This window comes from Chanodichthys erythropterus, chromosome 12, assembly GCF_024489055.1.
Source record: "Chanodichthys erythropterus isolate Z2021 chromosome 12, ASM2448905v1, whole genome shotgun sequence".
Classification (NCBI taxonomy): Eukaryota; Metazoa; Chordata; class Actinopteri; order Cypriniformes; family Xenocyprididae; genus Chanodichthys; species Chanodichthys erythropterus.
This window is the reverse complement of record NC_090232.1, coordinates 56,985,343-57,003,374: the sequence shown is the minus strand read 5'-3', so window position 1 is coordinate 57,003,374 and position 18,032 is coordinate 56,985,343. Positions and strand designations below refer to the sequence as shown.

Genomic DNA, 18,032 nt, shown 5'->3' with positions numbered 1-18,032 from the left:
TAAATTGTGTTACTTTTTGCTTCACAGATTGAATTCCTATTTCAAGTTTTTTATTGTCAGAGACCCATTTGAGCGCCTCATATCTGCTTTCAAGGACAAGTTTGTGAAGAACCCAAGATTTGAACCCTGGTACAAACATGACATTGCCCCAGCCATCATTCGCAAATATCGCAAAAGTCACCATGATGATAGTGAAAGTGTGGGTCTTCAGTTTGAAGACTTTGTTCGGTACTTAGGTGACAAGCCAGGACGACGGCACTTGGACAGGCAGTTTGGTGACCACATTATTCACTGGCTGACGTATGCTGAGCTGTGTGCTCCTTGTGATATTTCCTACAATGTTGTGGGACACCATGAGACTCTGGAGCTTGATGCTCCTTATATTCTAAAAGCTGCTGGTATTGCTGACCTGGTGTCATATCCCAATATCCCACCGGGGATAACCCGCTACAACCGCACCAAGGTGGAACGCTATTTTACTGGAATCAGCCAACGAGATGTTCGTCGCCTCTATGCTCATTACCAGGGAGACTTCAGCCTGTTTGATTACCAGAGACCTGCCTTCTTATTGGACTGATGTACAGATTTCCTGATAATTTTTAGGCTATTTTTATGGACTTTTTAGCTTACCTATAAAATTGTGGTTGCCTCAAAAATAGTGTTCAATTGCCTGACCTCCATGATGGTGTATATATTGTTCTTTTGCACTGATCTGAGACCTAATTTGTTAATTTACACATAATAATAATATATATGTATTTACATGATGTTTGGATTTGTTTTGGTCAAGGATCTGCACAAGAGGGTAACTTCAGCCATAAATTACTAGGATCCAACAGTGCAGCAGTAAAGTTTCTTTCCGTTTTGTCTTTAGTTTATGTTTTGACTACTTTTCATTGGTTTTAGAGTCTAAGCTTGATGGTAATTTCTGTACTTGCCATATAATGATTAAGTGCCATAATATTATTTAGAAAAGTTTTATGGATTTCATTAACTGATTTTCAGACATAGTATATACTATTATATTATATTATAAAATAGTATTTAAAAAGTTAAGTTAAAATGTTGACTATTTTTGGACACCTTGCAGGTTTTTTTTTTTACAAGTTTACTTGTGGACTTATAATATTTAAATCTTTTTATGCTTGAAGTATGGTAGTACTGATAGATCCCAAAATAGATTTTAATAAATCTTATAATTTTGTTCTCAACAATGTTCAGTTTCATTTTGGCCTATTATAGATCAGCCTTTAACTTGAAACTAAACTTATATACACACTCAGTGTTAAAATACCACTTCAATATCTCTTCAATTATCTTTCTATTTTGCAAAGCTATGTATAAATCAGATTATGCCTTGCAGAATAGTTCAACGCCATGATAAAAGCCTTTTTTTTTGGGGGGGGGTGAATGTTTATGTAGTATGTATGAATATGTAAATCAATAGGAATGTACTGTTTCTGTGGACAATTTTGTGCTCAATATTTGCATTTGGTGGCATTAGAAGAATATTCCAGGTTCAATACATTATTATTTGGGATATAGTGATAGAGGACATTCAGCATTCAAAAATTAATTATAAAGTGCAATTATGAACTTTTTCCTATTAAAAAAAAAAAAATCAAAGTTAAATGTACAGGTTCTAAAAAAAATCCCTTGGTTCCCTTTCAGTCGGTCACTCTTTAAGTCACGTCGGATGACCGATAAATAGGAATCTCGCTAGAGAGGCCAATCTACTTCAAGTGTAACTAAAAAGAGCCAATGCACATTGGCATGCAATGATTTGCAGCAGCTGCTCTGCCTCACAGCGCAGGTATATAATGAGCAGCAGGTGCACTGCATCTTTAGCAAGCGATCTATATTTGCTCTCTCTACAAGCAGTGTACTATTGTACGAGTCAGCTCTACAGGAAGAAGCCCTCTGTTGAGGTGTTGGTGTGACGGCGTTTACAGCGGGGTCGGTTGACTTGTCTTCAATCACAGCTGGTAAGAGTTGCGCCTTCAAGGAGACTTGAGAGCACACTACAGGCTACATTATTCCCTGTGGTGTTGCCGCGGCTTTTCCCCTGTGTGCTTCAACACCAAAGACAGCAGATTCCTGAAAGAGCTTACACGGGTTTGAGCTTGCGTCTTTTTAAAGATGATATTCAGCCCTTGTGTTTCTGGATATGGTCGTTTCCTGTCCTCGCTGAAATAGCTAGGGTGACTTGAGTGCTGAGGGCTTGTCCTTTGGGGAACCAACCCCATAGGGCCCCATCACCTCTAAGGCATTGCAAGCAATGCAGCTTCTGGATGGGATTGCCTGTCCTTCTCATGGGGGAACCTAGCTTTTCATTTGGGGCTCCAGCTGAGGATCAGATGTCGATTGCTGCATTGGAGGGAGGTCTGTTATGGAAGCATAAAGAAAGGTAAGCTAAGTGCAAGTGATGATAGCAAATTTTGCTGTAAAACTCCCATATAGTGCTGGGCGATATTAACCAAAAACATAGGTCAAATCACATGTGAGATATTTGTTAAAACAAACTGATCAAAAATGCAAAAACAGGGTTTCCTTCCCTGTTGCACAATAAAGCTGCACAATAACGTTACCAACATGTAAATTAAAAATATATATACATAATAATATAATATATAATAATTTGCCTACTAAGCAAGACTTAATGCTTGGATCTGTATGATACATATTCCCTCTCCTGTTATTCACATTCAGTTAAGACAATAGAGGGTATGCATCGACGTCACTTTCCCGCCGAAAGCGCGCTCCCTCAGCTGGACTGAGTGGCAAAAGAACCTGCTGTGTTACTGGATTTAACGGGAAACTGCGAAAACACGAGTAAAACTAACGAATTACGCTAAAGGTTGGAATTGAATGTGTTCCTTACAACTTGTCAAATAAACCTAATCCATGGATATTGACATGCAGCCAGGAGTCGTGTTTCCTGACATTTATATGTGCCTGATTTCGACGGCGGGGAAATACATAAAGCAAATCTGCCTGTGAATATTTTATATAACTACAATAGAGGTAGGTTTAAATCCACGTAATCACTTATATCAATGTTGTATCGTCATATTGTCCAGCCCTAAAACATATATAGTTTTATAGTATAGTTTTTGTCAGTGTTGTTTATTGAAAAACACCCAATTATGCAGAATATAAGATGGAAAATATTTAATTGATGAGTTGTCAACATAATATATAACAATACAATATATACGGTATGATTTTACCTCAAAATCCAACAATTTGACACAAAATGATAACTGCAAATCCATGTTTCTCTGCCTGGAGTCGAGCTGTTTCTGTGAATTGCAGTGATCCATTTGCTTCTTTTTGCTGTTGCTTTCTGCAGTTTTTAAATATATACCTCAGGGTTTGTGTCAAAGCTATTTGTACAGTCAAATGGCAAAGCTCTTTCCCGTTTTGGATGTGTTTTGTGTTTTTCGTGACATTCACGCTGAAAACCAATGCTGCTCTTAAAGGTGCAAAATAGGACGTTTTGTTTTATCCATTTTTGTAATATTACTTGAAACTGTCTTTACTAACTGATAAAAGACTATTTATTAGGTGCACTGAAAGGAATAATATTAATATACATCATCTGTGCACGAGGTAGGACCTTAAAAACATCAGCCAATCGTTTACTCGATCATCGCGTAAACGATTGGCCCTCTGGCTTGTCAATCACTGCCGTGACATTCCTTGTGAGAGACGTGCGCTATTGGCCCTCTGGCTTGTCAATCACTGCCATGACGTTCCTTGTGAGAGACGTGCGCTGATTGGCCTTTTGGCTTGTCAATCTCTGCCATGACGTTCCTTGTGAGAGACGAGCGCGGCTGCGCGCTCCAGTAACTTTCCACACTCCACAGGCGCTGCATGCGATGTTTTTGTCCGGAGACAGGAGTAACAACTGCAGATTATGAGTTACCTGCGGTGAGTCCGACATAATGAATCCACTAACACGACACAGCAAATGCCGGTGGTGAACACTCGTGTTCCAGTACTCGAGTATATTCCAATATAAACGAGTTTTTGGAGGCGTTCCCTCGAAAGGAGGGGGGTTGTTCTTACGCATGCGCTCATTTCAAAAACTCAGTAACAGTCTTTGGTTTCTCAGTCGACGAAAAGATCTTCTTTAGCACCTTAAAGGGACTCGCACACCGGACGCGAAGCTCAGCGCCATGTCTTTAAAATTTGAACGCATTGTTTTTCATTGGGCACCTGTCCGCGGCGCCCGCAGCTACATCTCAAAAAACAATAGAAAACAATGTGTTTGAATTTGAAAGACGTGTTGCGGTGCTTATGTAGTGTGTCTGGACCGGTCTCTCTCTCACTCACACAAGGACCACAAGAACACTTATTGAGATTCAGCAAAGAATATCTGTAATTAAGAGAAATAATCAGTGGAGCAACGGGGCGACAGCTTCTCCCACTCTGGTACACACAGGATAATTTTCCGGGGAGAAGAGAAAATCACATGCGTCATCGGCCTCAAACATGACTAGACTGACATTATACAATAATGGAAAATAATTATATAAATGTAAATCAATTATACTGCTTATAAATATATAAATATATTATTTTTCTTATACATCAGATCAATATTCTTATTCTATTACAATAAATATATTACAGTAGTGTATAATATAAAATAATTAGTATATTACAATAGTATATTAAATACAATATCTATATTACATTATTAACATATACAATAATTCAAATATTTATACAATATAACTTCCTATAATAACATATAAACAATTATAATACCGTTGGTTACATATAAACCCATATTTCACACATTATGTATCAAAAATAGAATAAAACATGGGATATATCAGCACCGTACCATGTGCAGGCCGCACAAAGTGCGTCACAGACAGCATAAACGATTAAATCCGATTCTCTTTCCCGTAACACACTCTGTACAATATACATTCATTATCAGTCAACTAAATCTCTTTTCTTTTTGAAACAAAACTGATTGATCGAACATACCTGTAATTAAGAGAAATAATCAGTGGAGCAACGGGGCGACAGCTTCTCCCACTCTGGTACACACTAAGCATACAATGCTAATTAGTTAGCGTCATGATATACATGATTTAAATCAAATAACACATTAAACAATACATTTTTATCATAGCTAGCTTAATCAAATGTTACTATAAGTCAATCACATTCTTCCAGCATCAAATATACGTTTTAAACAAGAAACATCGTCAAACCAGGATAATTTTCCGGGGAGAAGAGAAAATCACATGCGTCATCGGTCTCAAACATGACTAGACTGAGGCAATCGCATGTCGCACAAGAGGAAACCCCGCAGGTGTGTTCCACTGATAACGTTCCCTCTCCACAAATTCCCAAAGAAAGGTTCTTCTATTTTAGTGCTATTTTCATTTGTGAATGATAATATAAGAACAAAATTTCATGAAGTTCACTATACCAATCTTTACAAATGTAGAAAAATATAGCATTTATAAACCGATTTAAGAGAAGAAGAAAGATAAAAATAATACAAATACAGAAGGAAATAAACAAGCAAGTTAGATTAAATCAATAAATTTTTCACACCAGTTACATTCTCCCCCCTGAACTTCACACATTTTGACTATTACAGGGATAGTACACACTGGAGTCATTAGACAAACTGTTACCCAGAATATTGTGCAACAAAGAATGTTTCCCACTCGCATGGAAGGTGAGTACGGCAGGTTGATCAGGCCTACTGCAATCACCCGCAAAGGGTGCCTTAAACACCATTCATCTCGGATGAGACTTCATCTCTGATCTGGAACAACAATGTACTGAGATACATTAACTCACAGATGTTTAATTGTACAACTCAAAATGATATAAGAAAATAAAGTTCTAATGTACTGTACATTCTTATTTTAATAAAGATCTTACAACCCCACCAACTGGATTCAGAGATTTGATAGATTGAGTCATGTTCTCTATCAATCTGTTGACGGGTTTCACAATCCTACCCACTCTGGTCCGGACTCCCATTTCACCTTGACCAGGAGGTGGCTCAACAACTTCAGCAAGTGAAACATGACTGTCATCATGGAGAACTGCCTCAGAAAGCAAACTGCAAGAATCACAACTTTCGTCTGGATTGACTACATTGCTGCTCTCCTCGGTACAATCATCTTTTGACACAGGTTGCTCCTGTCCCGATGACTCGGGGACTATGTCCAATGATGCAGCACTATCAGGACTGCAGGAAAACCTCTGAGAATCCTCAGAAGCTGCGGTCTTTTCCACCCAACTGGCAACTCGATCAGACAAAGAACACAACTCGGATGCAGGACCAACATCATCCATGGACACACTTCTACTGCTAAGAACAGATCCGCCACTATACACAGATAATTCAGGTTCTCCCAACTCAAGTGGCAGGAAATTCGCTTGCAACAATAAATTGCGGTGAACAGTTTTCTCCTGACCCGTTCTGGTGTTACGTATGCGGTAAATGTGGCACTGGGGGTTCAACGCAACTACCCTATAAGGCGTGGACTCCCACCTGTCTGCCAGTTTTCTCTTCCCACGTTCACCTTTGTTGGCCAGCAGAACTTGATCACCCAACTCAATGTTACGACCCTTCGTCCTTTGGTTGTACAACTCTGTCTGACGTTGTTGACTGGAGTCTATGTTCTTATGAGCAACAGTAAGTGCCTCTTTCAGGTCAGCTTTTAATCTCTTTACGTACTTGTCGTAATCAACAACATCACAGTCTCTCTCGATGTTGCCGAACATTACATCTACGGGCAGCTTTGGGATTCTACCGAACATTAAGAAAAAGGGAGCGTAGCCGGTGGACTCATGCGCGGTACAGTTATATGCAAAGGTTAGAGTCTGAAGCAACTGTGACCACTTTTCTTTGGACCTTGGTGGGAGTGCTCTGATCATGTTGCCCAAGGTTCTGTTGAACCGCTCAACGCTCCCATTTCCCATTGGATGATAGGCAGTTGTTATATACAGTTGCAACCTGCAGCAACTCTCGAATCAGTTGGCTTTCAAAGTTGGCCCCCTGATCCGAGTGGATCCTGTCAGGAAAACCGTACACACAAAAATAACGATCCCACAATTGTTGTGCTACCTGCTTTGCGGACTGGTCACGGCAAAGGAAAGCATGAGACATCCGAGAAAAATGGTCAGTCACGACCAGCACATCAACATTACGACCTTTTGAGCTTTCTGCTGTCCAAAAATCAATGCATACTAGCTCCATTGGACTTGATGTTTTCACGCTCTCTAAAGGGGCTCTGCCTTCGGGTTCAAGCGTTTTACTGACGACGCAGCGCTTACAACACTTAACGTACCTACGGACGTATTGTTCCAACCCGACCCAAAAGAACCTTTGTCTGGCCAGGTACATAGTTCTACCTTGGCCCTGGTGCCCTGCTTCGTCGTGAACGCCTGTCATCACTTGCGTAATTAAAGAAGATGGGACAATGTACTGTAACCGTTTCTTTCCTGTCAAGTTATCTTTGCTTACGCGATACAGCACACCATCGAGTAACTTTAATTTGTCCCACTGTTTCAAGACTCTGAGCACCTTATATGTCTCACCAGCACGCTCACGACGTGAGGCTCTCTTGTCCCTATTGACATAAAACAGGACCCTGGACAGACAAGGATCGTTTTGTTGTCTGTCTCGAAGCTCGTCTAACGAGAAGACTGGTAACGGGCACTGTCCAGGAGGCAATAAATGTAGGGTGTCTTGGGCAATCCAGGAGATTGCCCTTGACTCAACTCCTGCTTCCCAGTCACTGTGACCCTCCAACACTGCAGACACTTCAGCACTGGAGAGTGGACAACGACTTGGTGTTACACAAGGAGAAAATTCAGCACTCTGGATACCAGCACTAAGCCTGAATGCGTCCTGCACTGTCTCTCTCTCAAATTGCTCTGCTTCATTAAGCAACACACTGTAAGGTTCATTCAGCAACCTCTGACTGACCCGGTTATGAACAAAGGGTTGACGGCTTAAAGCATCGGCCACTACGTTCTTACTGCTGGGTATATACTTGATACTGAAACGATAGGGCGCCAACTTGGAAACCCATCTCTGCTCACACGCGTCGAGTTTAGGCTTTGTAAGGATGTAAGTTAAGGGATTGTTGTCCGTCCAAACAACAAATTCGTGGCCTTTCAGCCAGTGGCTGAATTTGTCGCAGACGGACCACTTCAAAGCCAAAAACTCTAAGCGGTGAGCAGGATACTTCGCCTGAGCGCGCGTAAGGGCTTTGCTTGCAAAAGCGATCGGACGAGCTCTAGTCTCACCCTCTGCAACCTGTGATAACACAGCACCCAAACCGTCCATGGACGCGTCAGTGGACAAAATAAACGGGCGACAGAAATCAGGATGCGTGAGTACTACCGAATTGATCAGAGCAGCTTTTAACTGCTGGAAGGCCCTACTGTGCTCTTCCTTCCAGTCACCAGGACTCAGCTTTCTGAACGCAGCAGCACCCTTCCCCAGAGGCTTCTTGCCCCTTGGCGCAGCTGTCAAAGCAAAAAGAGGTTTCGCGATTGTGGAGCAATTTTGGATAAACCTCTGGTAATACAGCACCATACCAAGGAACGATTTGATCTTTTTTTGGGAGGGGGTTACCCCATCTTCCATCATTAAATCAGACTCAGTCACTGCTCCAATAGCACTGACCTTATCTGGGTCAGTCGCTACCCCTGAACTGTCAATGACATGCCCTAAAAACCGCACGCTCCTCTGGAGGAAATGACATTTTTTGGGCGCCAACTTTAAACCATGCTCTCTGAGCCTACTGAACACTAACTCGAGCCTCTTTATGGCCTCTCCCTCATCTGGGGCGTACACAAGTAAGTCATCCAAATAGCAAAGCAACGTCAGGAAGTTTTGATCGCCAAAGATGTTCGTCATCAGGCGCATAAAACTGGCGGGGCTATTGCACAACCCTTGTGGTAACCGATTAAACTCAAACAGCCCCATCGGCGTTGTGAAGGCCGTAAGCTTTTTGTCCTCCTCAGCCATTGCGATATTATAAAAGCCGGAGGTGAGATCCATCGCACTAAAGATCGCGTTTCCGCCCAAGGCCGCCAAGCAGTCTGCTTGGTGAGGTAAGGGGTGAGCGTCTTTGATGGTCCGGGCATTAAGCCAGCGGTAATCAACGCAAACACGAAGATCACCGCTTTTCTTCCATACCAGGACCAGCGGAGATGCCCATTCACTACAAGACTTTCGGATAATCTCTTGCTCTTCCATATCTGAGAGCACTTTTCTCAGCGTCTGATACTGAGCTGGAGGAACACGCCGATACGGAAGTCTAAACGGCCGGTTATCAGACAGGTGGATCCTATGGACAAATTCTTTGGCCTTACCACAGTCTAACTTATGTTTAGAAAACATTCTGTTTCTGAATCAACTGCAGAAGCTGGTCTTTCCAATATGGAGTCACCTCGCAGGACTCAATGTCAAGATCACTAAGACCGAGCTTCTGCAGTGCTTCACGAATACCCAAGGAAGAACTCACCCCCACGTCTACGCTAGAGGAGACGGACTGGCTCTGCACGTTTACATTCTCCAAATCACAGTGTTCGGGCGGCACGTCCAGGTCTTCAACTGCTAAAACAGGAGATACGTCTGCTATTTTAGTGTTACGTCTCAAAGTGACAGGCTTATTGGATGGGTTAATCAACTTAATCGGCACCCATCTATCACCAGGCAATGTGGCTATAACACGCCCGACAAGAACACCTTTCTTATGAGTTTGTGCCTTAGATGGCTCAACTAACACGGTACTACCCACAGAAATGATGGAACTGGTCGGGAGTCTGCCCCACACAAGGTGCTCTTGTTGAGGTAAAAGCGTGACAGCTTGAGTGAGCTTAGCGGTACCGACAACGGTTGGGATGTTACCACCTTCCCATCTGTCATGCCCAGACAGCATACTCAAAAACCGCTGAATTTCTGGTTCTCCTGTTGAGTTTGGCTGGTTCATAACGCGCCAATAGCTTTGGGACTGCTTAAGTTGACCGAGAACATACTTGATGACGTTAGTACCAACAATTAATTGGTCTTTTTGCCCTGGTACAACCAAGTTAGGCACAACGACTGAGAATCCATACACACACATCTTTAGCTGATGGATACACTTGGGTTTGACCCGAACACCACCACACCCTACAAGCAAAACATCGGCATGGGGCTGCCCAGACTCAAGAATCCCACATGTATCCAGCAACTTGCGCTCGATTTCCTCATTAATAGTACATGCCATAGAACCCGTGTCTAACAGGCCTTGGCAAGTGACTGTATCATTCACCAACACATCAGTATAAAACAAACTGTCAGCTTTTTCCAGCTTCGCGATGTTTTGGAACAAAATGATACTGCCACTTGACTCAACCTGACAAAGGTTGCTATATACGACCATTGGATCATCTTCGCTGGTGAGAGGCTGACTCTCAACACTCACACTGCCCTCTCCCCAGTGTGAGTGGTCTAGTTTCCCTGACCGTCGCTGGTCTGGGCTGCACCTTGGCCAACAACTCTGTGACACTGTTTACGCTGATGTCCAAACTCTAAACAATCAAGGCATCTTCTTTCTCTCATGCAGTGTGAACGGGTTGAATGAGATCGGTTTCCGCACACTGCACATGGGGATGCTCGATACCACGGTGACATACGAGGCTTTGGTTCTGAAACAGGTTGAGTTGTGCGTTCCAGCACCCTTTCTAGCATTTTCAGTACGCGCTCTAAAGTGCCCAATTCTGCGGCTTCACTTGTTTTAGGGTGTGGGCTTGCAGTACACGCAGCAGAGGTTACACCTGCACTTTCGCTTCCCACTGCTACCTGCATGCTGATTGGCTTTTCGGCAACAACAACCTGATTTACTGCAACTTTGGGCACAGATGGAAGAGGATTTCGTGACTTAAAGTCTCTCTCATGCTCGTCGATGGCCTCTTGGACCTCCTCAGCTGACCATTTGCTTATGGGCTTACACCTGAAAACATTGGAAAGATCAAGATTGGGACAGTTCCTGATAAACATCATTGCTATCTCTGAGCTCATATTTTCCATCTTGCTACCACATCTTTGCAGGTGAGCATCTGCTAGCTCAGCTGCCTCGTTCAACTTGACCCAATAGTCAACAGGGTGCTCGTTATGCTTCGGATGGGTTGCATAAAAATCGGCTATTGGCTGGCACGAGCCAGGACTCTCACTGAAATAGCGCTGCAGTACTTCGTAGACAACTTCAGGGCTAAGCACAACAACCGGGCTACTTTTTAGTTTAACCTTGACAATGCTCTTTGCACGGCCACTGAGATGGTTCAGTATTTCCTCTACCCTGTCGACTTTGCTGCAGCCCTTTTTGGACAAATACACATTCATCTGTTCAATCCACTCTAAGATGGAACATTTGTCACTACCGTCCCCTCTGAACATTTGTGGTTCTTTAATGTCAGCTTTGACTATGAGGTTTAATTTGGACAGATCAAGGCTCGAAGAAAGGGGCATTGTGCTAGAGGGTTGCTGTTCAAATAATGGAACGGAACCAGGTGATGTTGAAGTCTGGTTTGTTAACAACCGTGTGACAATGGAGTCACCTATCTGGCTTCCGAGCTCACCAATAAGGTCACGCAGTTGCTGCGTAACACTGTCAGGACCAGCATTGGCAGGGGTGGAAGACTTTGGTTTACTCGACTCATTAAGCACAGTCGGATCAGTCGCAGGATCATAGACCAAGATACGTGGTTTGCCAACTACAGGCTCGGATACCCCAAACAACCCACGCCCCCTGCCAATGTGTGGCGTCACTAAATCTCCATTCCATCCCCCTTCGGCCATATTGCCAATTTTAGATAGTGATAAGCATAAACAAGGGAAAAAAATTAAGCCACCCCACAATTACTGTATGCTTAACAAGCAGAAATGAGGAAAAAAAAAAGTCAAAAAAGTGGAAAACAGTTCAATGTGCGCAAAGTGTAAAGTCCGATGTGTGTGTAATGTGGAACGAGAGCTCAGTTACTCAGTTCAGTTCAATGTCCAGACACCGCCACTAGAGCGTCAACGATGAAGATCCTTCGTCCATCAGTTGCAGAAGCGTTGTGATCCAGCATTGTGATCCAGCGTTGTCAAACCCCAGCGATCGGCTGCAGCAGATCTGGCGCATCCGGGTCACGGCACCAAATTATGTAGCGTGTCTGGACCGGTCTCTCTCTCACTCACACAAGGACCACACGAACACTTATTGAGATTCAGCAAAGAATATCTGTAATTAAGAGAAATAATCAGTGGAGCAACGGGGCGACAGCTTCTCCCACTCTGGTACACACAGGATAATTTTCCGGGGAGAAGAGAAAATCACATGCGTCATCAGCCTCAAACATGACTAGAATGACATTATACAATAATGGAAAATAATTATATAAATGTAAATCAATTATACTGCTTATAAATATATAAATATATTATTTTTCTTATACATCAGATCAATATTCTTATTCTATTACAATAAATATATTACAGTAGTGTATAATATAAAATAATTAGTATATTACAATAGTATATTAAATACAATATCTATATTACATTATTAACACATACAATAATTCAAATATTTATACAATATAACTTCCTATAATAACATATAAACAATTATAATACCATTGGTTACATATAAACCCATATTTCACACATTATGTATCAAAAATAGAATAAAACATGGGATATATCAGCACCGTACCATGTGCAGGCCGCACAAAGTGCGTCACAGACAGCATAAACGATTAAATCCGATTCTCTTTCCCGTAACACACTCTGTACAATATACATTCATTATCAGTCAACTAAATCTCTTTTCTTTTTGAAACAAAACTGATTGATCGAACATACCTGTAATTAAGAGAAATAATCAGTGGAGCAACGGGGCGACAGCTTCTCCCACTCTGGTACACACTAAGCATACAATGCTAATTAGTTAGCGTCATGATATACATGATTTAAATCAAATAACACATTAAACAATACATTTTTATCATAGCTAGCTTAATCAAATGTTACTATAAGTCAATCACATTCTTCCAGCATCAAATATACGTTTTAAACAAGAAACATCGTCATACCAGGATAATTTTCCGAGGAGAAGAGAAAATCACATGCGTCATCGGCCTCAAACATGACTAGACTGAGGCAATCGCATGTCGCACAAGAGGAAACCCCGCAGGTGTGTTCCACTGATAACGTTCCCTCTCCACAAATTCCCAAAGAAAGGTTCTTCTATTTTAGTGCTATTTTCATTTGTGAACGATAATATAAGAACAAAATTTCGTGAAGTTCACTATACCAATCTTTACAAATGTAGAAAAATATAGCATTTATAAACCGATTTAGGAGAAGAAGAAAGATAAAAATAATACAAATACAGAAGGAAATAAACAAGCAAGTTAGATTAAATCAATAAATTTTTCACACCAGTTACACTGAGCTTCGCTTCCAGTGTATGAGGCCCTTCAGTCCTTTGCCACTCAGTGGACATGACCGCAGTCGTAACGGTCAATGGTGACGTCATGTGCATACCCTCTATATGGAATGACTAGATTAATCGAGATTAGCTAACTCGCAAGCAGAAGGGGGTGGGGATTATGAGCTTTATTGGGACCAACCACCTGGGGGCGATCGAGGCGTTTTAGCTTCAGTTTTTTACAGGAGTGTGGTAGGCTTGCTGTACACAAACTTAACTTAAACTTAACTTATATCAATGTACACTATATTTCTTTACTTTTTATCATCTATAAGAAATATCGTGATATGTAGATTTGTCACCCACCCTTACCTCAGGCTCAATAAAAGAGACTTGGCTAATAGAAGTTAAATCACCTTAAAGATGATGTTATTTTTAGTCTTATGGTAAGAAAATAAACTGGTTTGACCATATCATACCATTTCAATTATATCCTTGGGTAACTTGTGTAAAAAAAAAAAAATAGTTTCCATAATGCCTTTGCAGTGCATGTACTGTTGTGTGTTTTATATGTGATATGATTTAACAATTGTATTCAGTTTTGATACATTTTTTATTTTATTTTTCAGATTGCTCTTTTAATGTGATTATTGTTCATATCACCAGATATCTTACCTGTTCCTCCCTGAATTTTTAGGTTCTTGGAGTACAAGGCAGGGCAACAGACAGATGTCACACAGCCAACTATAACGTCGTCGTTTACACAGAAAGTGCAGGTGTACAGCCTACATTCACCACGACAACAAGCCATCAGTAAAGCCATTATCCAAGATTTGATAATTGGGTTTTGTCTGCCTCTGTCACTTGTGGAAAATGGACATTTTAAACACTTTCTTGCGATTATGGACAATAAGTACACACCAATCTCTAGAAGAACAATTTCTGAGAAACAGATACCAGTGTTGGTAAGGACAGTCAAGGAAACTGTTTTAAAGAAGTGGGAGACCCAGTCATCTGTTTCTTTAACAACTGATCTCTGGTCTGATCGCAGGCTGCGCTCCTTCCTTGGAGTGACTGCCCATGTGTGCAACAAATCGAAGGACTCAGATTCCTATGCACTCGAATTGTACTTGCTGGACTGTAGGCATTTTACAGGCAGACATAGTGGGGAGCGAATTGCTTCTGCCTTTGAGGAGATCACAGAGGAATATGGTATACGTCAGAAGATAAGTTATATCATCACAGACAATGCTGCTAATATGAAATGTGCTTTCAAGGTTTACATGCCACAACAACAGTCTGATGACAGTGAGAGTGAGGAGGAGAATCTAGATGATGAAAACTTGTGGGAGGACATGAATTTAGTGGAAGACACAGAATTTCCATGGTCATCAGGTGAACGTCTTTCCTGCTTTGCCCACTCTCTGCAGTTAGTTGTGAATGACGGAATGAAGGAGGTAAGGGCCATTTCCCGCACCATAGCCAAAACATCACGGTTCACGACGCTGTTACATAGCAGCTCACAATTTAAAGAAAAGTTTGAGGCTATGTTTGACTCTAATAAGACCATTCCAGCAGCAAACACCACGCTGGAACAGCACATTCAAACAAGTAGAGGCCCTCACAGCTCTGGACCACAAATCTCTAAATGAAATGTGCAGTAAGGACTATGAGAATGTGATGTTTAGTGCTCGTGAGTGGAACCAGCTGAAGGAACTGAGTGCAGTCCTTGCTCCATTCTCTGAGGCAACAGACCAGACAGAAGGGGATAAATCAGTTACCATCAGCATGGTGGTTCCAACTGTCCTGGACTTGAATACACACCTACTCAAGATGGAGGATACCAGAATGCAGTGCCGGCCATTAGTTAAAGCCCTCCGTCAGTCTCTGGTGAAAAGATTCTCTGGAATCTTTACCAAAACAAACATGGCCAAAGAGAGTGGAGGAGAGGAACCTTTTAGCCACATTGTGTACTTCTTAGCTACCATGCTGGATCCACAGTTTGGCTTAAGTTGGGTGGATCTGGATGTTAACAATGGGGGAAATGCAACATCAGTGAAGAAACTCCAAGATGAACTGAAGAAGACACTAACAGGTTAATATACAGTAAATTCTTATCCAGTGAAAACAAGTCTTGTAATTTGCAAATCTTAAGATGTCATATATTTTTTAAATAGTAGTCCTTGAAAGGCCTTAAAGTTTAATTCATGGGGTTTTAATTTTTAACAGTTTATTTTTGTCATAAAACAACCTGAGTAATTGCCTGTCATGGTCACCTGTAGAGATAAATCCCAGAAAAGTCTAGTACTTGCCTATATACTTAAGTAAAAAACTAAGGCAACAGTTAGATGTATTACAGTATACTATATCTGACCTAAATAAATATACTGGTCATACTAGAATAATTCTAGTAACTTCTTTCTAAATCTTACTAATCTTAATAACCTGCCATATTCCTACCTAAAACTGACCTCTGAGTCTTCACAGGAACAAAGACCCTGTGCTTAAAGGGATAGTTCACCCAAAAATGAAAATTTGATGTTTATCTGCTTACCCCCAGCGCATCCAAGATGTAGGTGTCTTTGTTTCTTCAGTAGAACACAAATGATGATTTTTAATTCCAACCGCTGCCGTCTGTCAGTGGTATAATGGAAGTCAGCGGGAACTTGGACTATAAGAGTAAATAAAACACGACAGACAAATCCAAATTAAACCCTGCTGCTCGTGACGACACATTGATGTCCTAAGACATGAAACGATCGGTTTGTGCGAGAAACCGGACAGTATTTATATCATTTTCTACCTCTAATACACCACTATGTCCAACGGCATTCATCACTCGATTCGTGAGGTCTGATTGCGCTCTGACAACAGTAGTGATGTCTCGCGCATATAATTCAATGAACGTGAGACATCACTGCCGTTGTCAGAGCGCAATCAGTCGCATGGGTCATTGATAACTGATTGACCAGGGCTGATTTTCCATCTAACACCCGACTTCAAACACGAGCTGCGGCGCTGATCATTCAACAGCCGTCACATCCAGACTCCAAAACCCTCTGTGAAATACCTGACCAAAGTCTCCCAAGAAGAGAGCCGCTCAAGCCAGACGCTCAGATCAGAACAGCTTCACCAGCCAGCAGCATCCTTCAAAGCTTCCGCGCAACCCACAGGGCTTTCCCGAGAAGACGTCACCTGAAAGACAGCCGATCCAGAACGGGATTCCGCTGTACACGAGTCACGGAACAACCCGATTACCTCAGCTGTCAGAGCAAACGCAGGTACAAGCAAACTTCTCTCTCTCTTGCTGGAACTGGTGAAACTCTTTTAAACCTAAAGAATCAAGCCAAAGCTCTGCTTTTGTGATTTTCCTCAGGTTATGAGTTAAGTTAGCGTGCATGTATGTATGTGTGTGTGTGTGTGTTTAGCCTTAGTTTCCTGTAATCATTAGAAGTAGTCAATAAACCTTGTTTTGATTTTCACACATACGAGTTTCTTGTGCTGTGTGTCAAATTACTGCCTTAAACGTAAAAGATCAAGTTACCTCTTGCTTATAATAATATAATAATTATAATAATAATAATCATAATAAAATATTGTTACTATTGGCCACAGAATATTTTATACAGAATTGGTAAAATACTCTAACCTCAATTTTCGCTGGACGAATAATTGATGAAGTGTTAAATATTAATTCTGAATCATTTACAGTGAATCATTTACAGTTGATTCAATTCTTATTCCCTGTAACAATTAAATTAAGCTAATAAATAGGCTAAGTCCTTACAGCAACGCGGCACTTACCGAGTGGCAATCACTCCAGCATGCCGCCAAGCTTTCAGCCTGTGGTCAGACCACTTGTTTCTTCAGGCAGGAGTACTCCTAGAACAGGTTTCCAGGCATGCTGTGGTGTTCACAGGTGCCTCTGCCACTGGCTGGGGTGCCACGTACAACAGGCATGCAGTGTCAGGGGTATGGACGGGTATCCAACTGCATTGGCACATCAACTGCCTCGAGTTGCTAGCAGTACATCTTGCACCGAGCTGCCTGAAGGGGCCGTTACAGGGCAAAGACATACTGGTCTGTACGGACAACACTACGACCATTGCGTACATCAACCAGCAAGGAGGTCTACTCTCTCGTCACATGTTCCATCTCCTCCTCTGGAGTCAGAAGCATCTGAGGTTGCTTCGGGTCATTCATGTTCCCAGTGTGCTCAACCGTGTGGCCAACAGGCTTTCACAAGCTGTGCTCCCGGGAGAGTGGCGACTCCACCCCCAGGCAGTCCAGCTGATTTGGAGAGAGTTCGGGGAGGCTCATGTAGACCTGTTTACCTCTCCAGAAATCTCTCACTGCCAGCTGTTTTACTCCCTGTCCAAGGGAACACTTGGCATGGATGCACTGGCACGCAGCTGTGCTCCAGCTATGCGTTTCCCACAGTGAGCCTACTTACACAGACCCCAAAAACAGGGAGGACGAGGAGTAAGTCTTGTTAGTTGCACCCAACCGGACCTGGTTCCCAGAACTCATGCTCCTTGTGACAGCCCCTCCCTGGTGCATTCCTCTGAGGAA

At 42.1% G+C, this 18,032-nt stretch overlaps 1 protein-coding gene across 8 annotated transcripts in view; it reads left to right on the top strand.

The window, feature by feature from the left end:
- chst10 (carbohydrate sulfotransferase 10) overlaps positions 1 to 18,032 on the top strand; it is a 155,879-nt gene that overhangs the window by 119,874 nt on the left and 17,973 nt on the right. For 4 of the 8 annotated variants that reach the window (XM_067403665.1, XM_067403662.1, XM_067403663.1 and 1 more), the window contains exons 6-7: positions 28 to 2,407; positions 14,158 to 16,741. In XM_067403665.1, coding sequence (XP_067259766.1) covers positions 28 to 577 — 550 coding nt within the window. In that variant the 3' untranslated portion in view covers positions 578 to 2,407; positions 14,158 to 16,741. Of the gene's footprint in view, positions 1 to 27; positions 2,408 to 14,157; positions 17,070 to 18,032 lie in introns of those variants that run through there. The other 4 variants (XM_067403668.1, XM_067403660.1, XM_067403666.1 and 1 more) reach the window with 3 other exon arrangements.